Source organism: Diabrotica undecimpunctata, chromosome 9, assembly GCF_040954645.1.
Source record: "Diabrotica undecimpunctata isolate CICGRU chromosome 9, icDiaUnde3, whole genome shotgun sequence".
Classification (NCBI taxonomy): Eukaryota; Metazoa; Arthropoda; class Insecta; order Coleoptera; family Chrysomelidae; genus Diabrotica; species Diabrotica undecimpunctata.
Genome location: NC_092811.1, coordinates 31,633,238 through 31,661,096, shown reverse-complemented (window position 1 = coordinate 31,661,096; position 27,859 = coordinate 31,633,238). Strand labels below are relative to the sequence as shown.

Sequence of the window (27,859 nt, the reverse complement as noted above, 5' to 3'; positions counted from 1 at the left end):
AATATTAAGCCCGTTGTTATATTTAATTTATACTGCTGATCTAGTAAAAAAATTAAACTCCACGAGAATTTTACAATTTGCCGATGATATAGTCATTTATCAAGAACACATTAAAATAGACAATGCAGTCAAATCCATTGAAGAAGGAGTCAAACATATTAAAACATGGAGTAAATTACATGGACTAACTATATCTGATTCCAAAACTAAATTTTGTATTTTTACAAGAAAACGAAAAAAAATACAAAACTACATCTTAATAAATAATGTCTCCTATCCAGTGCAAAGTTATGTTAAATATTTGGGTATTACTCTTGATAGCTTCTCTGGAAAGAACATATAGACAACATAGTTAAAAAAATAGAAAAGCGAATAAATCTTCTTCGATTCGTGTCACACTTACGATGGGGAGCAGATCCAAATATTTTTTTGTTATTATTTAAAAATAATATAAGAGCTATTATCGACTATGGATCAATATTATACAGTGACGCATCACAGTGTCATTTAAACAAAATAGACAAAATCGTTAATAAATGCCTTAGATTGTATATAGGAGCCCTAAGAAGTACACCCATTAGCAACCTACAAGTCGAATGCTGTGAAATGCCAATGGATATAAGACGAAAAAAACTTTGCATCAGACTTTTAGTTAGATTGTACGAGAAAAAGTCAAGTTTAATATCCAAAATACACCAGATGTTCTTAGCAGATTTAACAGAAAAATATTGGATAAAAAAGAAAACTCTAAATATAGTAGATTTCTATTCAAAAATGACAATATATGATAAACAACTATATAAATATGACTTAAACCCAAATTACAATATTGACTTTAATACTCTGGAACAAGTTCAGGTATTCTTCTTAAGGGACTACAGCAATTTACCTTTATCTTTAAGAAAATTAATGTTTATATCTGACAGTTCACAATTGTTCAAAGGTTATTATATGCTATATACAGATGCATCCAAAAGTATCGAAGGTGTGGGATGTGCATACTGGGATAACAATAATAAACATAACAGTAAAATGTTTAAACTAAATTCCATCATGAGTATATACACACCTGAATTAATAGCGATAGTGGAAGCACTAAAATATTTATCTAATATAAATCCTTCAAAGTTTATAATTTATAGTGACAGCAAAAGTTTTTTAAGTAAAATTGGTGCCATAAATCCTAAGTCAAAAGTAAATTACATTGAATTATATATAATAAATAAAATTAAAGAACTTCAGCAACAAGGCAAAACTGTTAAGTTGGCATGGATTAAAACCCACTGTGGAATAACTGGAAATGAAATAGTAGATGAATTGGCAAAAAACGCGGTGACATAAGGAGTATTAACTCATTATCTTTGTACGTCTAGAGATATAGAATCAGACATATTCAAAGAGCTTAAGAAAAAATGGAAAGAAAGGTATATTAATGAGAATATAAATATAGAAAACCATTACAAAGCAATCAGAAACTATATTACGGATAAATCTTGGTTTGCTAAAATGGAGTCGACAAAGAATATGACCAGAACTATATGCAGAATGAGATTTAACCACTGTCTTACACCATCATATATGTTTAAAATGAACCTAGCTGATAGTCCACAATGTACTTGTGGTCAGATGGGTAACCTACAAAATAAAATTCTGGACTGTTCTCTTATATCTAATAACATTAATAATTTTTTAAATTCGCTGTATTTTTTGACCGATCTCCACCATTCCATTAATTTAAATGATTTATTAACATTAGAAAACAATAAGTTATTATATAGATTATTGTATAAACATGTTTTAGATATTAAACTCAAATTGTAATTGTAAATATAGAGTAAGTATTTCTTTGTAATTTGTTAGAATATAAAAAAAAAAATAAAAAAAAATAATAAAAAAAGAAAATTAAAAAATAAATACACAAAATAAAATAAAAAAATATAAGAAATAAATAATAATTAAAAAAAAAAAAAAATAAAACAAAAATAAATAAAAATAAAAAAAAGAGAAAAAATGAGGAACTTGGACAGTCCACAGTAAAGTAGCTATTGAATTAAGTAGATAGCTGCAGAAGAGTTTGCTGTGGAACTCTGAGGACCTCATCACCTATTTTATATATAAATGACTAAAAAGCACCTAATAGGAAAAAAAAACTAAAAACAAATTACCAAAAAAAAAGACTATGTATTAGAAATCAATACTACTTAGTAATAGATTTAGGATAAGATTGTATAAGAAACAATGACTAATAAAAAAATGAGTAAAAGTTGGAAGATTGGCGAATGGATTTAATGTCCGCAGTTATATAAACCCAAACAAACAACTTTAATAAAATAATTATATAATGCCTTAATTTATTAATATTAAAAAAACTGAAATACCCAACAAACTACCCTATATCAAAGTATAATAATTCAAAAATCACTAAATTAATAATTTGAGTACCGTGTGCTCACTATGTATAGGTTGGTACAATAGTGTAGGTTGGCTACAGTGTACATATGACTTACGTCAAAACGTCAACGACTATAAAAATTGTAAGCAAGACAAGATGGTTGTAATATTATGTTGTTCTAAACAATAAAGAAATAGTCAATTAGAAATATACTTATTTTGTCATTTATAAACTAAATATTGAAAGCACTTTCCGATCTGCCCAATGTCTAAGTTAAATAAATCAATAACTTTAATAAAATAGTTATATAATTCTTTAATTTATTAATATTGAAAAAACTGAAATACTCAATAACCTATCAAAGTATAATAATTCGAACATCGCTAAATTAATAATTTGAGCACTGGAGTGCACTTCCCGATCTGTCCAATATCACGCTACACAAAAATGATTTTTAGACCACAGTTGAGTGGTTTTTAATATTGAGAATTATAAACTCGCCGATATAGCTATTTTCCGCCAACATATGTACACGTATATACATAGTTACAGTTTGTGTTAATGTATCAATGTATGGACATTAAAAACATTTTATTAAAATGTTCGATATATTACTATGTTGAAAAGTACAGTACAGTTAAACGCTACAATCGTCTCTACGGAAGCTGAAACTGAAATTAAAGTTTGCTTTTCATAACATAAACCATAATTAATTTCGTAGAAACTTTCGTCATTTCTACACTAATTTTTAAACAAGAAATATTTTTTGCATTTTTGAAATGCAAATTATATGCAATGCATATAATTTGGGGTTGAGTTTACCGAATGTACAAGCTGAATATAGCTGCAAATGTCAAAAACATTTGGGTTTGGCAGTGTTGGAATGTTTTTATAATGCATATGTTGTATGCTTCAAATATATAGAGAGAAAGCTTTTAAAAAGTACATTTTGATACTATTTTATGAACTCTGCAATTTTTAATTTATATGAAGCAATAACGAGTAAATATTTGTCTCTTTCGAGATTAATTGCAAACATCTATTGCAATCTGGCAACTGCTGATTTGACGATTGCTAAATCTATCCCCTAATATATCAAAGGGTAGTTGCCAAAAAAAAATTCTAATAATTAACTGCAATTTATCTCCAAAGAAACAAATACTTACTCATTCTTGTTTTATAAAAATCAAAAATTGCAGAATTTATAACAAAATATAAACAAAATGTACTTTTCTAAAGCTTTATCTTTTTATATTAAAAATATATAGTACCTACATTATAAAAACATGCCAACACTGCTATACCGAAATTTTTTGTTCCATGTTTGATATTTGCGGCTATAATCAGCTTGTACTTTCGGTAAACTCAACCTAATTTGGATTTTAAAGTTCTACCTAATAGAAAAAATACGAAAAGCTTGGATTCTTTGAGAAAAATATTCCCATGAGATTTTTTTGCATAAAGTACATTCGTTCAGCAAATTTTCAACTGTAAACAAACGCACGTGTTGATATTCGCCCTCTCATTCGTCAAGAGGCGATTAAATAATTATAATTTATTGCCTTAAGCCAGACGGATTCTCATTTTACAGGTCCAAACTTGCCAGTCTGTTTAAATTCAAATTGTAGCGTGTTGGTTTTTAAGTTAATGTATTGTGTGTTATATATTATAGTTATCGTTAAGTTATTTACTGGTCGTGTTATTTTTTAGAGTTTAGTTTAAGTGTTTAGTTTTAAGTTTTATAGTGCGTAGTGAACTTTTAGTATCTAAAAACAAAGTATTTGTTAATCAAAAGTAAAAATAGCTTGCGTTAATCACTTTAATAAAGTTAAGAGAAACCAATATTTTAATTTATTGATGTTTCGAAAAGTTTTATTTCCTTTTTAGTCTATTAGTTCACTGTTTTTGCTGTAAATATTAAAGACCGCTTGGATTAAAATTAAATTATTTACAGCCATGATAGTTAAAACTAGAAGTGCCAAAAGGCCTTTAATGCAGTAGTTCTCCTTTGCTTTCTGCAAATATTTAATGGTCTTTATGCTTCACCTAAATAAAAATGATCGCATTCACAAAGTATTTTATAAATACAATTCTTTGTTCTTTCTTGTTCACTGTTAGGCTTAGTTTTAGATAAAATAGATCTCAATAAGTTTGTAGTTTTGAACATTGCTGAAATGTTGAATTTATTTCCTATCATTTTAAGCTTTTCCGATAATCCTTTTAATTATGGTATTGTTATTTTCCTCGTATTATTCATTGTGAATGTTGTAGGATCCCGTTTTAAGTTGATTTGTTTCATTCATTCTTAAAAATTCGTTATTTATAAACGACAACTGATAATCATTTTTTAATTAAATAGATATTAACAAATGTTTCTCCTTTAAGAACGAATTTTCGTTAGAGCACGTAATTTTGGCTCTATCGTATAAGGATTTAATGATTTCCTTTTTAATATCCACGCTGTGATTTGATTAGTAGTTTAGATATATGTTGGTGTGTGTTGCCCACTTGCCTCATTATAGATATAGTGTCGGTGTATGATCTTCCCGACCTAAAATTTTGTTGTTCTTCTGCTAGCGTAATGATTACATTTAGTTTATTAGTTATAACTTTGGTTGTTAATTTTATTGTTGTGTTAATAAATTAATTCCTCTGTTATTTTCTGGGTCCGATTTATCTCCCTTTTTGAATAGAGGTATTAGGATGCTTAATCTTTATTATATGCCTGGACTATAATATTACACTCTAACTTCATTAAAAATTAGCTGTCCATTGATAACAAGCAACATACACATACTAAGTTGGACACCGACAATAATAGAATCTGGGAATCTCTCAAATGTAGGTGATCTATTGTGGACATTTTCAATAGAAAATCCATTGTTGTTTGGCTTTGCGTGACTGTGTGTCGTATGTCTCATAGGTTTTAATTGTAAATCCGATCAACGGTGATATTGTCAAAGAGATATGGGTCAGTCGTAACTAATGAAACATCATTTAATAATCAAAAACGGAGAGACTGGATCATTATAGGTAGAAAAAATAAATACGTATGACAATTGAATTTCTGTTAATAGGAGATGATTTTGAAAAATATTTATCTTAAGTCATCTTAAAGTGTGTACACTTTTAGTTTACGTCGCTCTTAAAGCCTCTCTATATCTATGTTATTGAGATAGACAAGTAAAGTAAACCGACCTAATAACGGCCCAGTTAAGGAATATTTAACTTTAGACGTAAATATTAAGGAAACGAAATAATAGAGAAAACATATTTAAAGTAGATTTGATAGCTTGAGGTTTTCTTTATCAAAATAATTGATAAAAAATGCAAAATGTGTTTCATATTTGCCAAAAATTCGTCACATTATCTAGCTACGGAAAGATCGAAACTGAAATGGAAGATCAAGTAAATAGAGCAAACAGAGCCGCCGGTTTCCTAAATGAAACAATATGGAGAAATAAAAATATCGGGAAAGAAATGAAAGGCAGAATTTACAAAACAATCATCAGACCAATAATGACATACACGGCAGAAACACGACCTGACACAGAGAGGACAAAAAGGATGTTATAAACAGTCGAGTGTCGAGTCAGTCTACTTCAAGCATCAGCAAGAAACGTCACTACCTGACTTGAATATGGCAAGATAGCAAGTGCCGAAACGTCTGGTTTTTCTCATATATATATATATATATATATGTATATATATATATATATATATATATAGATATATATATATATATATCTTATATATATATATATATATATATATATATAGATATATATATATATATATATCTTATATATATATATATATATATATATATCTTATATATATATATATATATATATATATATATATATATATATATATATATATATATATATATATATAAGGATCACTCGATGAGTGGTGGGTTTTTCGGTCAAAAGGTGGAGAAAAAAGACAAAGAAGTTGGCTACTTCATCTATTTATTTGAAGACGTTTCGCTCTCTAATCAGAAAGCATCATCAGTTCATCTAGAAAGCACAATATGAAAAACCAAATATATATATATATATATATATATATATATATATATATATAAATGTTTTGGATGGGTTGGAGTCAATAAAAGGGGCTATTGGTTAATTATTTATTATCTGGAGCTTTCAATTGTGTTTACAATTATTATCAAGAGCTGCTAAAAAAGACAAAATATCTTACAAAATTGAACTAGAAAGAAAAAAATTTTTTGTTAACTCACCAAATAAAATTAGTTTGGTTAATAAAATTGCTGCTAATACATCTCAAAAAGAATTAATACAAAAATGTCCTTATCTAATAAATGCTTCCCTGAAATTTTAATATAATTTTGAAAACATTTTCTTAACACAAAAACAATTGAATTTATAAATAAGTTAAAATAGTGACCAATTACAAATAAGCCTCAATGTCATAAATGCCAACTTAAAATTTTTATTTTTGACAATTATATTGCCAAAAGTAAAATTTTGTTTAAAAATTCTTTTTTGTTTAGTAACAAAAAAGAAGAAGATTTATTCACCATTGATAGATGTCTGAAAAAATGTAACAGATATATGGAAAATTAAATCAAAATGTGATATTTTACAAGTTTCATATATAAATTATAAAGAAATAATATAATTATAAATTTTGCTTAGATTTTGAATTTCTGATCTTTTGTTTAAATTATTATCATTTTTGCTAATATAAACCATTTCCAAAAAAGTCCTTTTGAATTTATTACTTTCACTACATAAAATTTTAATGTTATCAAAATCCATAATATGGTCTTTATCGATTACATGCTCTGCCAAAGCACAAGATGGTTTTTTAATTCTGCAAATTTTTTCTGGTCTCACAAACATACTCAGCTTTACACTGAGTACAACTAATGCTGTATACTACATTCGTTTTTTCAAATTTGTCTATAGGATATTTAGTTTTGGAATATAAAGATAAAATAGTTTTGATGTTCTTTGTTGCTATTTTTATATTGTCAATAAACTTTAGTGTTTGTATTAATTTAAGTGTTAATGATGGTATAAAAGGTAGTGAATGATAATAGATGTTCTGATTGTTAGATACAATGTTTTGAGATTTAGCAAAAAATGGTGTTAAGTTATTTATATTAACAATATTAGAAAAAAGCATTCTATGTAGCATATTTGGAGGATAAGAGTTTTCAATTAAAATATTTTTTAACAATTGAAGATCTTCTTGTAGATAATCTGGATGAGAAAGCTTAAGAAAAAACAGGATTAAAAGAACGTGTTTTAAATGTCTCTGTCATTTGGCCACCTTTTTATGATGTACATATCCAAATTATAGAGCAGGTGCAACGTAAATTTTTAAAATTTTTGTCTTTCAAAATTAACGGCATATATCCAAGAGGGGCATCAGCAATAGTGAGTTGTGTAGCGGTTTGGACGTAATATCATTAGAATCTAGACGAATTAATGCCTCCCTAATATTCCTGTACAAGCTACTACATAATCTCATTGAATGCCCTGATATTCTTCGACAAATAAATTTTAACGTTCCATCTTATCCAGTAAGAAATTCGATTACGCTCAGAAATACACAAGCTAGAACTAATCTTATGTTAAATTCTCCTCTATTTCTCATGTGCAACTGTTATAATTCCTTAAGTGCTTACTGCGATATAGTTGACTGCAGTTTAAAGCAGCTTACTAGGATGGCTGAGATCTACCTAGGTGATTGAGTAGTTTCTTTATGTTTAGGTAAAATACTCGAAAAATGTGTTATTTAGTTAGTACCTATGAATTATTAATATTTCGTTTAACTTTAGTATTGTATTTTGTCCTATAAATGGATTCTGTTGGGCAATAAACGCTATTATTAATATATTCTTATCCACAAAGCAAACAAAAATATCAAAACATATCCTATCCGAGAACTGATATAATTGCAGATCAGAATCCTGTAGTAGCCAAAAGAGAAATCAAACTAAAAGTTTATAAAAAATAATTTTTAAAACCAAACCAAACATGAAGAATTTAGAAGAACCGAAGACGAAAGAAGTGGTAACAGAAAAATAAAACACACAATTACCAAACTTAAAAAGAGAAGAACTAACTACGTCAGGAATTCATAATTATTGAAAAAAATTGGAGAAATTTATAGTAAAGTTACAAACGAAAATATTCATCATCATTATCATAAGTGGCTCGACAATCCGTTGTGGATCTTGGCCTGCTCACAAAGAAGTCGCCACTCCTGTCGATTCCTGGCAACTTCCCTACATCTTCTAACCCCTAGAATCTGTAGGTCTTCTTCCACATCATCAATCCATCTCATTCGTGGTCGTCCTCTGCTTCTTGTGCCCTCTGGTTTTGAAAATGTTAATCTCTTCGTGTATTCGTGATCTGACATCCTAGCAATGTGTCCAGCCCATCTAAGTCTCTGCACTTTAACGAATTTCACAATATCTGGATCGGTGTATAACTGATACAGCTCAAAGTTGTATCTTCGACGCCATAGCCCATTTTCATTTACGGCCCCAAAAATCTTTCTAAGAATTTTTCTCTCAAAAATACCAAGAAGTCTTTTATCATTTTGAGATAAGATCCACGTTTCAGCCCCATATATCAAAACTGGTCTTATTAAGGTCCTGTATATATTAAGCTTTAGTGCACGTTTTATATTTTTATTTTTTAAATGTCTCTGGAGGCCGTGAACAGTTCTGTTTGCTATTGCTATGCGTCTTTTTATTTCGTCGCTTGTCGTGTTTGTTGCGTTTACTAGCGATCCAAGATATGTAAATTCTTTGACTTGCTCAAAGGTATGGTTGTTAATTTGAATTCTTTGTTGGATATTTCGAGGGTTTTTAGAAACCAACATATATTTGGTTTTTTCCTCGTTTACCACAAGTCCTAATTCACTTGCTGCGTCCGCAAGCCTTGTAAAACACTGCACCATGTCTCTCATACTTCTGCCCACTATAACTATATCGTCAGCGAATGCGAGAATTTGCGTCGATCTATTATTCGTCGAAAATATTCAACCAGCATTAAAAACAGCAAAAAAGGAATAGATGATTAATACTATATTACAACAGAAGGAGAAAGAAGGGTACACAATGGTTGGAATCCCACATAATACACAAAAATTTACAGTAAAATAAAAAAGATATTTAACTGATAAGTATAATGAAATGGGAAAACTAGATGAATGATGATAAAAATGGCAAATTTTTAATCTCAAATAACTCAAAAAGTATTGAAAAACTATTTATAACACATTTTTTGATTACAATTAGATTTTCTAACGACTTCCGGAGTTATTTTAACCAAACAATTTCTACCCCCAAAAAGGGGTGTGTACCACTTCCAAGATAAAAGCATATTTTAACATAGAGTAGACTTTATTTCATGAGTTATTTCCTACTTACTGCGAAAATATTAAGTAAACTGATGTATTAAAATAGAATTCGGAGCCAAATAACTTCATTGACTGGACTATCAAGAGACATAAGCTAAGTGTTTTAAGCTGATGTAAATAAAGTTATTATTGCTTATATAATTGTCAACGTTCGATAATCGGACATAGTACTGAAAGAAGAAGAAGAAGAAGGCATTACATAACTTTTTGAAAACACCAGGATTGACACGAATCTACCAGAATTCTGTGAAGACAGTTCCAAAATCCTGGTAAGGTAGAATATGTAATTAAGGGACTTAAAACAACAAACAAATAGATCTTGACATCATATATCCAAAACTACTGAAATTAATTGAAGATTGTGTTCAATATCTTAAATATCTTATAGGTATGTGGTTTCGACACCGTACAGTGTGTAAAAGCCAAATGGAATAAATTCGTTATTTATATTACAGTACATATTTATAAAAATCCCGAAACACGTCAAATTTAAAATATAACTTGACATTCTACCAAAAAATATTCCCCATTTTAATTTTAACTATAATAAAGTACATTCTTCGTTAATAACCCGGTTAAAACTTAACCATGGCCTCTTTCCAGAGCATCTGCATAGGATTGGAATCTATGAAACCCCTTTCTGTCCTTGTGATGGTAAATCTGTCGGAGATTTGAACCACTTATTTTTCGGTTGTCCTAATCATAAGGAACAGACTCGAAGCCTATATCTAGATTTAATTGATCTCAATATTAGCCTACCAGTTAACATCAGCAATATGTTATCTTATTCTGACAAATCTATATATAATATTCTAATCAAGTTTATAAACGATTCTAAAATAAAAATTTAAACATCCTTATAACAATTTTCTGTGGCAAAAAAATTTTTTGTCTAATGCCATCTCTCTCTCTCTCACACACACACAACTTGACATTCTTTAACGTAAAAATGCAACCCCTACCTTCAACCCCCTTAGAATGACAGGTACAACCCCCAATTTTTAAAATAGGATGTATAGGCTTGTGATATATCGTTTGAAAGGTCTTTTCATTCTCCATTCAAAAATGTTGTCGCTTTCAAGTTTATTAAGATTAATTAAGATAAAATAAATTAAAATCATGTGGTTACCGAAATTCGCTACAATACAATCAAAAACTAAAATGTAATGCAAAACGTAATAAAATGTAGAATACGAAAAAGAACTATGAATATTAATGAAGTAGATGTTCAAAATGTTCACCGCGAACTTTTTACTTAAATTAAAATACTGACAACTTAAATAAAACAATTTACTAATACGTGTTAAAATAACGTTGCCACGGAAATTCTTTAAAGTTTTTTAATGGTTACCATCTAAAAACCACATTGCTATGGTTTTTGTTCACTTTCTCATTATCAAGACCTAAACGGGAAATAAGTTTTGAGTATATTTTAGCGAATTTCGGTAACCACATGATTTTAATTTATTTTATCTTAATTAATCTTAATAAACTTGAAAGCGACAACATTTTTGAATGGAGAATGAAAAGACCTTTCAAACGATATATCACAAGCCTATACTTCCTATTTTAAAAATTGGGGGTTGTACCTGTCATTCTAAGGGGGTTGAAGGTAGGGGTTGCATTTTCACGTTAAAGAATGTCAAGTTATAATTTAAATTTGACGTGTTTCGGGATTTTTTATAAATATGTACAGTAGCCTAAATAATGAATTTATTCCATTTGGCTTTTACACACTGTATATAAAGCAGTCGCGGAACTCGGCGCGGTGCGAAATTAACACTAAAATATTATTAGGCTAAAGATAAATTGCACTTACTAAATACAATGACAAAAGTCATTTTTACAGTCTTTATTTTGGCACGTGGAATAATTCCTCTGGAACTTGCTCTTCTGTAATCGTGATCATCTGGTAAATGCCGTGGAGGAATATCTCGAAGGTCCTCACCTGAAAGGATAACTATAAAATAAATTATTTTAAAATTATATTGATGTGTTTTATTTTGATTGTAACGTTGTACAGATAAATAAAAAAAATAAAAAAAAAAATTTTTAATAAACAGTTAGTTAAAAGTTTATGAGCAGATTTGTTTAAATTAATACATAAGTTTCGAATAGAACGTGGAATTAGACAGGGTGATACTATCTCCCCTAAATTGTTTACAGCTGTTCTTGAATAAATGTTCAAGCAAATGGAACAAGAGGATAATATGGGAATTAATATAAATGGGGAAGATCTGAACCACCTAAGATTTGCCGATGACATCGTTTTAAATATCTGATAGAGTTGATAAAGCTACAAAAATGCTGCACACGCTCTATAAAGTGTCAAAAACAATTGGTCTTAAAATTAACACCTCAAAGACAAGATTTATGACCAACCTTGTAGTCAGCGGTAAAATTCTGATTGAGAGCCATAGCATCGATCAAATAATAGCTTACAAATATCTAGGGCATGAGATTCGCTTAGGCCGAGATAATCAGACAACTGAAATACAAAGAAGGATAGGTCTCACATGGGCTGCCTTTGGAAGATTGAATAACATTTTGAAGTCTGTTATCCCAGTTTGTTTAAAAAGAAAGGTTTTTAACCAGTGCGTTTTAACGGTTCTTGGTGCAGAAACACTGATTCTGACAAAAAGAACAATAGATAAAATAAGAGTTATACAGCGTGCTATGGAAAGATCAATATTAGGTATTACCATCAGAGATAAAGTACCAAACCTAGAAATAAGAAGAAGAACAGGAGTCACAGATGCAGTTGAAAAAATAGCCATGGCTAAATGGGCTTGGGCCGGACATGTTGGCAGATTAACGGAATGATAGATGGACCAGAAAGATTCTGGAATGGCGACCAAGGCAAGAGGCATATCGAAGCAGAGGACGACCACCGACTAGATGGACGGATGATATCAGGCGCATCACCACAAACTGGATGCAAGAAGCACAAGATAGAAATAGGTGGAAAATTTTACGGGAGGCCTACGTTCAGCAGTGGGCAAATACAGGCTAATTGATGACCTGGTAAATATACAAACAAATCTGATGGTTTTCCAACATGGGAACAGGTAACATACAATTGACCATGTGAGAAACATGGGTTTTCTAGATTAATACCACAAACACCTAATTATTGCCCCTGGGACTTATTTATGGTCATAGCAAAAGCAAGCCGCACTGGAAACTGTAGTCGTTTAAATTCAAATGGTACATCATTCGGAATCATTGGGATGCGTGGTATCAAAACGTCTTCTCCTTTATACTTTCCTTTCAGTATAGTTGCTTTTATCACGTTGTTCAATAATTTTTTTATCGCTAACCGTATGCCGTTGCAAAGACGTGATTGGTTGATATTTCTCAACATTATATCTACCGATCCAACCTTTAATTGAAGATTGTGAGGTGGCAATCCTGGTAAATCCAACGAGTTTAAAAATTCAGGCGGATAGTTGACAACATCATCTTGGTAAGTAGCCGAATCAACTGATTTATATATCTTCAATTCGCCTGTAATTGGTTCTTGAATTTTAAAATTTAATTCGTTTACATCTATGTTTTAGGCAGTTTGCAGCCAATATTGCTAATACAGCTAAACCAATCATGGTTTCTGTAATTTTGAGCAACATCTGGAAACACTTTTTGAATAAGTTCATCTTTTGATCGAGTTAACTGACAAAAACTTTGAGGAAAGTTAATGTAACCAGTCAAGGTGTCTATAGGAAATTTGCCATTACCAATGTCAATGAGTTGTTTAGGGAATATGTCTCCAGATTGTTCATTTTGCAACTCGACACGCATATTCTTGCTTAAGTGTAATACCTTGACATGTTTCCACAAATTGGAGGACTTTAAACATGCATTGAGTTCATCAGCTGGTGTTGATCGTGGAATCACTGGCAATTTTTGACGAAAATCTCCTGATAATAAAATCATTGCACCCCCAAATGGATTATGATTGCTACGTACATCCTGTAAGGTTCTATCTAAAGCCTCCAAAGATTTTTATGTGCCATCGTGCATTCATCCCAAACAGTTCTTCGAAACGTTGCAGGTTAGAGTTTCGTTGCTTTGCATGTTTAATGGCAATTTTAGTGCTGAATGGGCTATTCGACCACCTTCAAGCAAAGTTGCTGCGATTTTCGACGAAGCGAGTGCAAGTGAAATTTTATTTTGAGAGCGAATTGTTGCTAATATCAATAAATAACAATAATAACAATAAATCAAAAAAGTTTTTTCTGTACCATCAGGTGCATCTAAGAAGTAAATTCCTCCTGTTTTATCATTTGTTACTTTCATAAGTGTATCAAATACATACTTCTGTTGTTCATTTCAAGTGTTCACCGGACGGAACAGACCGCTCCGAAAATATTTGTATGAGAAAAAGGAAAGGGCTGTTATAGGGTTTTCCCGGAAATTATTCGAATTTTTCTCGCCGTAAAAACCATTTTTAGACTTCAAGGAACATTTTAAAAAAAGAAATTTTAAGATTGGTCCATGCGTTGTTGAGTTATGCGTTTACCAACACATTTTTCGATTCATTTTTATATTATCGATTATTGAAATACTTAGTTCGGATTCAGATCCGAACACTCATGTGAACTTCAGGTACTGCGTCTAGCGGAATATATCACAAAAGGGTTCAATGAAAAGAAATATACAGAAGCCGCCTTTCTAGATGTCAGTAAAGTATTCGACAGAGTCTGGCACGAAGGCCTGATGTATAAAATGAACCAAAATGGCTATAGTGAGGCGATAACATGCCATCTCTCGTCATACCCAACCAACAGGAGGTTAAGAGTTCGGATAGGGCCAACCCTATCCGAAGCTGGAGCCATTGAGCTGGTGTACCACAGGGAGCGGTGTTGACACCGTATCTATACACCATATACACGGCAGACACCCCAACCTAACCCCGATCGTGGCTTAATCTATACGCAAACGACACAGCGATAGCTGTTAGCAGTACCAACCCAAATCTAGCCGTCATGTACCAAAAAAGAAGATGCAAAACAATATTTGATACGCAAATCGAATGGTCAAATATCTAGGTGTAACGTTGGTAAAAAAGCTGATCTTCACAGAACACGTGAAACAAACGGTCCAGAAAATTAAAATAATTAGAAGTCAATTCTCATCATTAATAAGTCTGAAGAGTAAACTGAGATTTAAAACGAAGATTAGAATGGTAAACTGTAAAATTTTACCAATACTAACATACGCCTCGGCTGCATGGGGACACACTTGCAAATCTAACAGAAACAAAATACAAATGATCAAGAACCATATAATTAGAGAGGCTCTGAATATACCTAAGTACGTTCCATTAAGGCACGTCTTTAGGGACTCAGAACAAAAGAGAATACTGAGAACAATAGAAGAAAAAGCATAGGCGATTTTCAATGACCTCAGTAACCATCCTAGTAGACTATTAAGAGAGTTGACAGACTATTACAAAAATAAAATGAAATGAAATAAAAATGTCATCTTAAAATGTATTACTCCAGGTGAATAGGAAAAGATTTCCAAAATCTATAAATCGTGGCAAAGACTAGCAGTTTAGTGTGAGATTCCGAAAATCTTTTCCTACTCGTCTGGATTAATATATTTTGAGATAATGACATTTTCATTTTATTTTAGTGGGTGTTTGGCGTGATTTTGAAACCTGACGAGCTTGCTAAAACGTGTTTATCGGTAAATGGATTAAAATTTCCTTAATTACAGTTATTACTGTTATTCCGCTAATACTGGTTGCACAGGACCTCGTTTGTGATAATAGACTAGGCGGGATCTGTAGAAATTCAGACCATAATGGACATTTTCCATAGGAAGCTATTTTTTTGCTAGAATTCCTTCAGGATGTGCCCAATATCGATAATCACGATATGCGCCAGTTGCAAACCCTGTGCTAAATTTTTTATTTAACAAAATCTGAAAACAATTGAAAATTTCTCATTTTTTTGCTCCTATTTTCGTTTATAATTCGGAAAATATTGATCTTAGAGAAAAAATTATAACAAGTTAAAAGTTTCGTTATTCAATTTTACACAATATTTCGTTAGCTAGACATTGAAAATTTAATGTTTATTGTTGAAAAAATAGCAATAATTGGAAAAAAAGTACAAAAAAATGAAGTTAATCCTTTAAATGTTTTCGACTTTCTAAACTTGACTTACAAGCTCCATATTCCGCCTAGAAAAACTTTTTAATATGTTTAAAACGTGTACTAAATTTTGTTAAGATCGGTCGGATAGGTATTGCATAATAATTTTGCAATCCAGCCTACTGAAAAAAAATCGCAAATTTTCAAATTTATAGTAGGCCCTAAATAAGTCTTTCAGATACTTGCAAATTTTTTTACATATAAAGAAAAGCTCAAACTTTCAAACGCTTTTTGTAAAATTCAAATCGGTTCACTAGGAGAGCCTAGAAATTTTTTTAAAGTTTTAAACATTTTTTAGGCTTATAAACAAATTGAATAACTTTACGAGCTTTAAACATATCCTTCCAAAAAATGAAAAAGACTTTAAAAAAAAATTATTGAAGATTGAGTCAAAAGTTTATTTATGAAAAAAAAAATTGTTTTCGTTCGCCTTTGTTTTAACAATTTAAATTATTTATTAACAATTTATAAATACATATTTGTTTACTAAAAGTAACAATTTACTTCAATGTATAAATTGCAAGCTCAAAAAAATGCAGGAAGAAAAAATGCAAATACTTGTTTAACATACAATGTTTATTGCAAATTTCCCAATTTGCAATTAAAAATGGTATTTGAAAATATGATATTTATAATCCTTATCGTCCGAGACAGCGATTAAAAAAAAAGAGCCAAATTGGTTAACAAGAAGCCGAGATAATGCTATTTTTAGCGCGCGCTATGATTTTGAGCACATTTTGAGTGAATGTCCACCACCACCACCTCTCATGCATTCCGAGCGACATTTTACGCGAAAATGGTTTTTTATTTGTCTTTTTATGGATGTTGCCATGAAGCGCATTACGTAAAACTTTTGATATAAAAAGTACTTGACAAGACGACGGTATTTGTTTATAAACGAGCCCCCTCGTTTGCCGTACACGGCAAATGTATGCCAACTTTAACCTTCAATCTTTTTTTTTTTAAAGAAGCATCTTTTAATGTTCTTTAAGTGTATAAATTTTGAAATTGAAATATTTAAAGCTCGTAAAGTTACTCAATTTGTTTATAAGCCTAATATATATAAAAAATGTTTAAAACTTTAAAAAAAATTCTAGGCTCTCCTAGTGAACCGATTGGAATTTTACAAAAAGCGTTTGAAAGTTTGAGCCTTCCTTTAAGTGTAAAAAAATTTGCAACTATCTGAGAGCCTTATTTAGGGCCTACTATAAATTTTAAAATTTGCGATTTTTTTCCAGTAGGCTGGATTGCAAAATTATTATGCAAAACCTATCCGACCGATCTTAACAAAATTTAGCACACGTCTTAAACATATTAAAAAGTTTTTCTAGGCGGAATATGGAGCTTGTAAGTCAAGTTTAGAAAGTCGAAAACATTTAAAGGATTAACTTCATTTTTTTGTACTTTTTTTTCAATTATTGCTATTTTTTCAACAATAAACATTAAATTTTCAATTTCTAGCTAACGAAATATTGTGTAAAATGGAATAAAGAAATTTTTAACTTTTTATAATTTTTTCTCTAGGATCAATATTTTCCGAATTATAAACGAAAATAGGAGCAAAAAAATGACAAATTTTCAATTGTTTTCAGATTTTGTTAAATAAAAAATTTAGCACAGGGTTTGCGACTGGCGCATATCGTGATTATCGATATTGGGCACATCCTGAGGGGATTCCAGCAAAAAAATAGCTTCCTATGGAAAATGTCCAATCCAAAACAGATCCCGCCTAGACTATAACAGGGTTCAACAATGTAAAGATGAGGTTGACATTTGAGTAGAAGAGATTATTTGAGACGCATCAGTATCTAATTAAAAATTAAAGATAATAAAATACATTAAAATGTCACAAGAAAAGTAACTTCTGAACAATATTTATCTGTCATATTCAAGAATATGATAAGAATAGAATAAAGTGGTAGTAGTGGAATAGTGATAGAGGAAAATTCAAAAAGTGTGTCAATTCTATGGAAAAAGAGATACACATAAGTTTTTACAATCTATCCTGGAAACTAGTTCAATATGTATGTATGAATAACGTTAGAAGACCTTTTAGGCCTATTGCTGCATGGATAATTTTCATCGTTTTCTGGTAATTTGCATTACTACATATCTCCATTTCTTTCTTGGTTTTTCTCTCTTTTTTTGCCCTCAAGTACTCTTCAAACCATATTCTTGACTAGTCTATTACCTTGTATTCTTTTTAAATAGCCAAACCATTATAGTTTACGTTTTTTCACCACTTTTTTTATTGTAGAGTTAGCATACAATTGGTACACTTCTGCATTAGTTCGTCTTCTTTATTCTCCCTCTACTACTTTTCCACATAACATTCCTCTATTATGCTTCCAATCTGTTCTGTATGGTTTTGTTCATAGTCCATGTCTCGGCAGCGTATATCATTGTAGGTCTAATTATAATTTTGTATAGTCTTATTTTTGTCTTTCGAGATATATGTCGAGATATAATGTCAACTTCAGGTTAATTTCAGTTTCATTCTTACAAGTCTGATCAATAAGAGTACCTAAGTACATATATTCATCCACCTTCTCGAATTCTACAACTGATCCATCCTCTACCTCCAATTTAAAGGAGCTCTTGATGTTTATTCCTTTTTTGTTGCTCGAGATTTTCATGTACTTGGATTTATTAATGTTAATTTTCAGTCCCATTTTAGAGCTTTCCCGAATCAGTCTTTTTGCTGTGATTGCCAGTTCTTTTCCATTTTTTGCAATAAGAACCACAACATCAGCGTATGCTAAGCATTGGTGCTCCTTATATAAAATAGTTCTGGACCTATTTATCCCACTAACCCTTACAATTTTTTCTAGAACTATATTGAATAGCAAGGTAGATAACGGGTCTCTATGGCGATCTTTTTTCGCTTCGAATTCTTCTGAGGCTGTACCTTTGCATTTTACAGCACAAATGGTTTGTCTAATTGTCATTTTTACCAATGCTATTATTTTTTCTGGCACTTAGAATTCTTTTAGAGTTTCTATCGATATGTTTCTGAGTATTGTATCGTGGGCGGCTTTGTAATCAATAAAAAGTACTTGTGCTGAAATGTTGTATTCATAGCAATTGATCAGGATTTGTCTTAGCATAAAAATTTGATCGGTTGTTGATCTTTTCTTGCGAAATCCTCCCTGCTATTCTCCTAGATTCTTCTCTAGATATATTTCTAATCGTTTTTAAATTAGTATGGCGAGCACTTTATATATTACTTCTAACAAGTTTGCGCATTCAGTTCTATTTCCCTTTTTGTGTGTGGGAATTATAATGCACATGTTCCATTCTTCAGGCATTTCTTCAGCATCCCACACTTCTAGTATTAGCTAACTAAGTTGGCCTCTCCTCCATATTTTAAGCTCTCTGCCACAATGCCGCTCTCCCCGGGGCTTTTTTGATTTTTCGTATCTTTTATTATTTCTTCAATTTCTTCTCTTGTGGTCTTTGGCATTTCTTCTATTACTATTTGAGATTTAAGAACATTATAATTTTCTTCAGTAGTCATTCCATCATTTAGCATCTCTTCGAAACATGCTCTCCACTTTTCACATATCTGGTCTTCCTCCACTATCAGGTTTCCTTGCTTATCTTTTTACTTTCATCATTTACTTTCATCGTTCTTCCCTGATACCCAGTTTTAATGTATTTTACCTCTTTGTAAAAATATTTTTATTTAATTTTTCTTGTAATTTTCTTCAATACGCTTCACTTTATCATCCATATACTTTCTTTTCTGTGCCCTTAGGATTTTCTTTACTTTTTTCAGCATACCTTTTTAGGTAGTCTTGTTCTTGCGATCGCAAACTTTTTAATCTCAAATCCGATCTTTTTTTAACTCTGTTCTATATTCGTCATCGAACCAGTGGTTTTTTCTAAATCTTCTTGTTCTTGGTATGTTCTTCGATGTTGCTTCCTTTATAGTGTTTGTCATTTTCAAGAAGTTTTGTTGTTTTTTCGTTGTTGCAATATAGTGCTACTCACAGTAGCACTATATTGTTTGGCATAGGTTTCTTGTATATTTTTTGATTATCCTGCACTACCTCAAATTTTCGCAGTTTTTCAAAATTAAATTTACGTTGCATTTTCTTTTTCCGTTTATGCTTTTTATTTATTGCATCTTTTATTGATTCTAATCAAAAAATGATGTCAGCCCCTCTGCACGTTTTCACATTTATTATTAAATTGGTGAATTTCTCTTGCATGTGGTCTATTTGATTAGTTACATTTGATCCCGGATTTTTACACGTTCCTTTATATATAAGTATTTTTCCTCCCGAAATGCATACTCATTATTTTCATTTTCATGCATACTCATTATTTTCATCCTGTTTTCAATTGTGAATGTAATCAATCAATTTATATATATCTTCTCTCCCGACCTTTGTATTGGCGTCGCCTATAATAATTTTAATATCTTGTCTGGGCATTTCTTCAGACAATGACTCTAATTCTTCATAAAATTCATCTTTCACTTCTTCTCCTTTTTCTTCCGTTGGAGCATGTATATTATTTATCAGCGATATCATATTTTCTTTTCCTTTAATTCTAATTACACACATTCTGTTAGATTTTGCTACAAATCGTTTTACCTGCTTCACGTCTTCAGTACCAGAAAACCCACTCCAAAATTCCTATTATCGCCTCCACTTGTATAAAACGTGATTGGACTAATCCTTTCAATATTGTTTCCAGTCAAATGTGTTTCTTGTAATGCTATAATGTGTATTTTATCTTTTTTAAATTCTTCTATTAGGTTAATTAATGATCCCTCCCCTTATACCCATCGTACATTCCATGTCGCAATATTTAGGTACGTATTCTTATTTTTTGTTTTGCTATTTATGTTTAAACTCATTTTCCTGTTCATGGCTAGGATCCGTCGGTATAATGGGTCGTCTTTTTCTTTTTCTACCACTATATGCCGTTTTTTGGGTCCATATTTCTAGAATTTTCTCGTTTGAAAGTACATTTCCTACCCATTCCCATTTTATGCCATCCACAGTTAGTTTTTTGTACCCTATCTTCACGTTTTTACCTTCAGCTCTTAATTTCTTGCCTTTATTTACAATTTCCTGCCTCATGTGTCTTTCCTTTTCGGTCAGGTTATCGTAGATGAAGATCTTTTCTTCAGTAAGACATCTTTTGCTTTTTTCTTTTATTATCTTATTTTTTTCGCCGTAATCCTTCATTTGTACCAGACATATATTGTTTTTTAGCTTCATTGCAGATTCTATTTCGAAATCCTCTTTTAGTTGCTTTTGTATAAAATCTTTTACGGTATTTTTTAAGAGTGTTTTAACTATTACGACTATTAGTAGACCCCTAATTACAATGTTATTTCTTTTCATCTGTTTTTCAATTCTTTTTACTTGTTTTTCAACCTGGGTTAATTTGTTTTTTGTTTTTTCCAATTCTTGCTTTACCTTTATATTTTCTTTTTTCGGCGCTATCATCTCTTCTCTATATTTCTTATTTTCATTCCTGATTTCTTTCAGTTCTTCCATCATCTTCTTGAACATACTCATAACGTCGTCCTCATCCTCTGATTCTTCTTCCCTTGGTTTTCTTTTGTTTGGAGTTCTGGCAGTTTTTTTGCTCTGCCGGAAGAGTGAAGTTGACCCTCTATCTTTTCTCTTCCTGCGTTCTGATGCGTTATCATCACTGTCCGTGTGCATCATATCTGTTTCTAAGGACCGCGAAAAGAACCGCTTCAATCGCTCAAAAATCCAGTTCCTATCAGTCCTAAGGTAGCAGAATTATTTTTAATTTTGACAACGTCGCAAAGCTAATGGACAGTTACACCAATATGACAGTTTCGAATTGTAAATAACCTTACTTACTCTTATTACTTCAAACACTAGTTTTTACTGAAGGCGAGTTTTTTTTTCAGAAATTTCGCACTGCCCTATTACGAAGCCTTTTTAAATTCACATATAGCACAGTCTGGTTATACAAAAATCATCGATTTCACGGCAAAATGTTTCGCAGATATTTGAAGCTTTTAAGACATAGGTGGGGGTTACTAGATGACGAATAGATAAAAAGATACTATTATTTTTACCTTGCGTTTTTTTTAAACAATAATTTATGGTCAGAATTTGATTTTTTATCTATAAGTTTTTTCCCTTATAATTTAAATAAACAATATTTATACCATTTTTTTATATCAAGAATATCTTTATTTTCCCGTTTTTTTTTCAATTAAAATTGATAAATAATTTACGGAGATATTTGCAAAAAAGCAGATTTTTTGCACTAATTTATAAATTTAATTAATTTTTTTATTAACAAAATAAAATGTTATTAATACATTTCAACTTTAAGGAATTACCGTCCTTTAAATTTGTGCGAAATTTCGCCCCGATCGGTCAAATAGTTTAAAAGTTATTCAATTTGTTTATCCCTGGGACTAATTATTTAAACCATTGATTCAACTTGCCCTATGAATGATGCTAGACACATTTAACAAATTTCATAGGATTCTTTAAGACTTATACTATCTCAAAAGTTAAATGAATATTGAGTTTTCATAGAAATTATTTACAAAATAAACGTTTGAAAAAGGGGTATGTTTTTAACTTATAAACAATTGTAATAACTTCTATATTTTTCAAGCTACAGACTTGTACGTACAACCATTAGATAGCTGGTAAAAAAACTCACATATAACAAAAAAAAATAAACCTTCTATGCACAATAGGAACGAAGTTAGCGACAATGTTTTTTGTTAATTATATCTCCATTGTTTATAAACATTAAGAAGTAAAATTTGCACAAATTTTGAATGAAAATTTAAACTTTATATTGAATTTTATAGCTATAAAATTCATCCAATTTTCCGAAACTTAAAACCTTTCGAAACGAAGTTACTTTCGAAAGATCGACATAGGAAAGTGGAGGGGAAACTGTTTTAACTCCTCGCTGCAAAATTTAATATTATGGTTACGGATTTATGATTCAAAAGCTTCAACAAATCTGTAGGAATTTCATCAGGTCCATTTGCTTTTCCATTTTTAGCGTTTCTTATTGCGTATTCTACTTCTTCTTTCAATATGTCTGGCCCAGTTGCATTGATTATCTGAGTTAAGTTGTTTCTATCGTCTTCAAATAATTCATTCAGGTATTCTGTCCATCTTTTATTTTATTCTCTAGATCTACAATAAGATTTCCATCTTTGTCTTTAAGTTTACCTATTTGGCATTTCTTTATGCTTCCTGTTATCACTTTTACTTTTTTGTGCATATTGAACGCATCGTACTTTTTCTCATAGGTTTCCATTTCTTCACATTGTTCTTTAATCCACTCCTCTTTGGTTTTTTTTATTCTCTTTTTTATGTGTTTATTTATTTCTTTGTATTTGTCTGGGTAATTATTCATCTTTCTTCTTTGTTCCATCAAGTCTAGTATATCTTGTGTCATCCACCCCTTATTCTTTTGTGTTGTTTTTGTAAGATGTTTCTTTCCTGCTCTTTGTATAGCTGTATTTATGTACTTTAATTTTTGGTTAACGTTGTTTGTATCGTTAATTTGTTGCTGCACTGAACGGAGGTTTTCATTTATTTCTTCTATTGTTTCTTGTCGTTTATTTTTGTTTCTAAGTTTATTTAAATCTAGTGCCTTTTTGTGTGGTTTTCTAATCTTTTTTGGTCTCGCCTCTATCACAGTAACTACCGGGTTATGATCTGAGCCTATATCAGCTCTTGGGTACGTCTTAGTGCATTTAACAGCATTATGATACCTCCTTGCTATCATAATGTACTCTATTTGATTTCTCACTATTTTTTCTTTGGTATGTTGTGGAGATGTCCATGTATATAACTGTCGAGGAGGTAATTTGAAAAAGGTATTTGTTATTACGAAGTCTTCACTTTGGCAAAATTGAATCAATCGATCTCCTCTGTCATTTCTGTTTCCAAGCCCATATTTTCCTACTTGTTCTCCTACCTTACCTTGACTCACCTTGGCATTAAGATCGCCCATTAATATGTTAATGTATGGAAAGACTGACTTAATAAGTGAAAACAAACAACCTGCAACAAAAAGGTTCAGACCTGAGAGTGAAGTCAAATAAATGAACCAAATTTTAACTTTTAAACCAATGTATGTAAAGAAAATAAAAAAAGTAAAGTTCAATAAACATTGCAAAATTTAATAAGGCAAGTGATGAAAAAATCGACTTATTTTATCAAAGCAGTAAGGCAGATTAGATTAATATTGTATATCACATTTGTAAGAAAAATAGAATAAAAATCAATATTGTTAATTATAAAAATACAAACAATTATAATTAATATAAGGAATATAATAATATAATGTGTAAAAAATTACCTGAAATTTAATTCATAAAATATATAAGTATTATTACATCATTGATATAAAATGAAAAAACATATGTTGATTTTCCGGGATTTTCCGAGATTTATGGGGGGTGAAAATTATGTCATCATTATTAATACTGCGACAGACTATTCGAGCAAATTAAAAAAAAAGTATTTAAGGTGAATTTTAAATGGACTCAATTTTTCCTAGTTTTCCCATATTTTCCGGCCAGTGAAAACTATGTAGTTATTCATATTTTGATGAGCTACCCCAGAATAAAAAAAAAGAGGCTTGCAGCTGCAAAGGAAGCCGAGATAATGTAAATTTTTCCTACGTGTTGCAATTTGAAGTTCCGATGCCGAAAAAAAAACGGAGCTGAAACAGATATCCTCTCCACTTTCCTATGTCGATTTTTCGAAAGTACCGTCGTTTCGAAAAATTAGATAAATTTTATAGCTATAAGTTTCAATATAAAGTTTAGATTTTCATTTAAAATTTGTGCAAATTTTACTTCTTAATGTTTATAAACAATGGAGATATGATTTTTTTAAAAATAGTCACTAACTTCGTTCCTATTGGTCATAGAAGGTTTTTTATTTTTTAATGTGAGCTTTTTTACCAGCTATCCAATGGTTGTACGTACCTAAGTCTGTAGCTTAAAAAATATAGAAGTTATTACAATTGTTTATAAGTAAAAAAACATACCCCTTTTTCAAACGTTTATTTTGTAAATAATTTCGATGAAAACTCAATATGCATTTAACTTCTGAGATAGTCTAAGTCTTAAAGAATCCTATGAAATTTGCTGAATGTGTCTAGCATCATGCATAGGGCAAGCTCAATAGTTTAAATAATTAGCCTCAGGGATAAACAAATTAAATAACTTATAAAATATTTGACTGATCGGGGGAAATTTCGCACAAATCTAAAAGATGGTAATTCCTTGATGTTTAAATGAATTAATACCATTTTATTTTGTTAATAAAAAAATTAATAAAATTTATAAATTAGTGCAAAAAAACTGCTTTTTTGCAAATATCTCTATAAATTATTTATCAATTTTAATTAAAAAAACGGGAAAATAAAGATATTCTTGACATAAAAAAATGACATAAATATTGTTTATTTAAAATATAAGGGAAAAAATTTATAGACAAAAAATCAAATTGTGATCATAAATTATTGCTTAAAAAAACGCAAGATAAAACTAGGAGTATCTTTTCATCTATTCATCATCTAGTATCCCCCACCTATGTCTTAAAAGCTTCAGATATCTGCGAAACATTTTTTCACCTTTTTTTTTTAACCAGACTGGGCTAATATTATGTAAACAAACCGTAAATTATTTTTCGTTACTAATCGCGATTTGGGATTTTAGAAGGAGAAAAATAAATTTAATTTTATCCGCTTAGTACACAGTTCAATCTACAGGTCGAAATATCAAGTAATAAATATTACAATTTACAAATCCTAAAAATATAATATTTGAAAAACTTGGTGTTACAAAAAATGCTCTAGAAAAATATTAATAAACTGCAAGTAAACAGTTTTAAAATGAGGTTAAAAAATTTACTTTAAATGTAAATTTAAAAATAAAAATATATCGTGGTATTGGGACACATTCAAAAGCATTTGTTTAGATGCCGCTGAAGCTATTTTCCTCCATCTTATGAAACTCCCGCTCATAACAATAAACTCTCTTGAGCCATTTCCTTAATTCTGCGAAACAAATAATCCTCTTTGCAATCGCAAACGGAAAAGAGCGTTCTCAATTTATTTTTATCTCCGTCCATTTTCAAAAATCGAAAATGTCAACACTACCTCGGGGTCGAGTGACTCTTTTGTTCTGATTACAGAGATAATTTTTGTAGACTAGACGGCTCCTTTAAATCAGTTAAAGCAAATTAAACGTAGATACGAGAATTGAAGGATCTATCCTAGCCTAACATGAAAGGCATCTGTATTTGATGTTCGTACACAAATTTGTACCGTTTAGTGAATACACACAATACAGTCTGGATTTACATCGGCAGCATTTGTTGTGTAACGCAGGAATGTCTGCATATCGAATTAATCGAGATGGAATCCTATTAAAAGATTATTGGAGGACTTTTTTCAGCTTGATTTGATACGTTTTTATTTTTCAAAATAAAGCCTGCCACAAGCAGAAAAATACTGGGCGATCGAAAAAGTAATATTATAATGGACGAAATATGTTTTATAAAAAAATGTAAACGATATTATCAAACAAAATTTACTTCCAGAAAGCTTCGATGTCTATAACTGTATATACAGTGCGTCTATAAAGTAACGCATAAATTTATTATTAGCTAAATAAACAACAGTATTAGAAATTTTCGAGACAGGTCAATTTTTGATTTTAATTTATTATTTTCTCAAATAATAATTTACACTTCTCAACAATTGACGCGGATATTATGAAAATGTGTATTTTATTTTTTGTTCATAAGGTCAAATAGAAAAATGGAGTGATATAAATAAAGATTTATTTTTACTTCGTATTTTCATACAGATGAACAGAAAGAAAGAAATTCTTTAAGAATTAACAAAAATTGTAAAATTAACAACCTAAAATTTCTATTCCTGCTCAATTTTTAATATCCCGAAAAGAAAAATTGATAGTGTGTGGGTCCACCTTTGTGTCGCCTTAGCTCTAACTCTATTTGGAAGACCTCTTATTAAATTATTGATGAACTGCTGCGGTATACGTTCCCAAATCGCGCGTAATGTATTGGCCAACTGATCTAAGGTTTGGGGCGGTTGAAGGAGCCTGTTTTGTTGCCTATACATTTCGGCCCAAACATGTTCAATGCAATTCATATCAAGTGAACACGGTGGCCACTCCATTCTTGTAATGCCATGAGCTTCTATACACTCGTTGACAATTATCGCACGGTGAGGGCGAGCATTATCATCAATCAGAACAAATTGTCCGCCTATTGCACCAAAAAATGGAATAACTATTGGAACTATGACTCTGTCTCGATATCGTGTAGCAGTCATTATCTCATTAATTAAGACGACTAAGTCCGTACTAAGTCCACACGCAAACGGATCCACCTCCAAAAAGAGTGGTTGGAACTCTCAGATTTTCATTGTAACGCTGTCCTCTTTCCCTCCACACCAATATTCGGCCATCATTCGTATACAAACAAAATCTTTACTCGTCAGTAAAGAGACAATTCCTCCAATTTTCGAAATTCCACTGATTCCAACGTCCAGCGATATCTGCATGCACGTTGCTCCCTAGTTAGTCGTGGATGGGTAGCGCGCCGTCTAGCACTTAAATTGGATGCATGTAACCATCTTCTGACAGTTTGACTGGAAATCGCTCGTCCAGTAGCATGCCTGAAGATACTGTTAATTCTGGAAGCCGTGAATGTTGGGTTTCTTCTTGCCGTCAGAGCTACAAAACGGTCTTGCCGACGAGTTGTAGATCGTTCTCTTCCTCCTTCATGCCTGTATGTTGCAAATCCAGTTGCTACATACCGATTCCATGCACGACTTATCACACTTTGCGACACATTTAGCCTCATAGCAACCTC

The 27,859-nt window shown here is 30.8% G+C and overlaps 1 protein-coding gene across 4 annotated transcripts in view; it reads right to left on the bottom strand.

Annotated features, from left to right (window-relative positions):
- LOC140449771 (cardioacceleratory peptide receptor-like) overlaps positions 1-27,859 on the bottom strand; it is a 544,190-nt gene that overhangs the window by 7,919 nt on the left and 508,412 nt on the right. For 3 of the 4 annotated variants that reach the window (XM_072543107.1, XM_072543104.1, XM_072543105.1), the window contains one exon: positions 11,622-11,762. In XM_072543107.1, coding sequence (XP_072399208.1) covers positions 11,622-11,762 — 141 coding nt within the window. The remainder of the gene's footprint in view (positions 1-11,621; positions 11,763-27,859) is intronic. The other variant, XM_072543106.1, reaches the window with a different exon arrangement.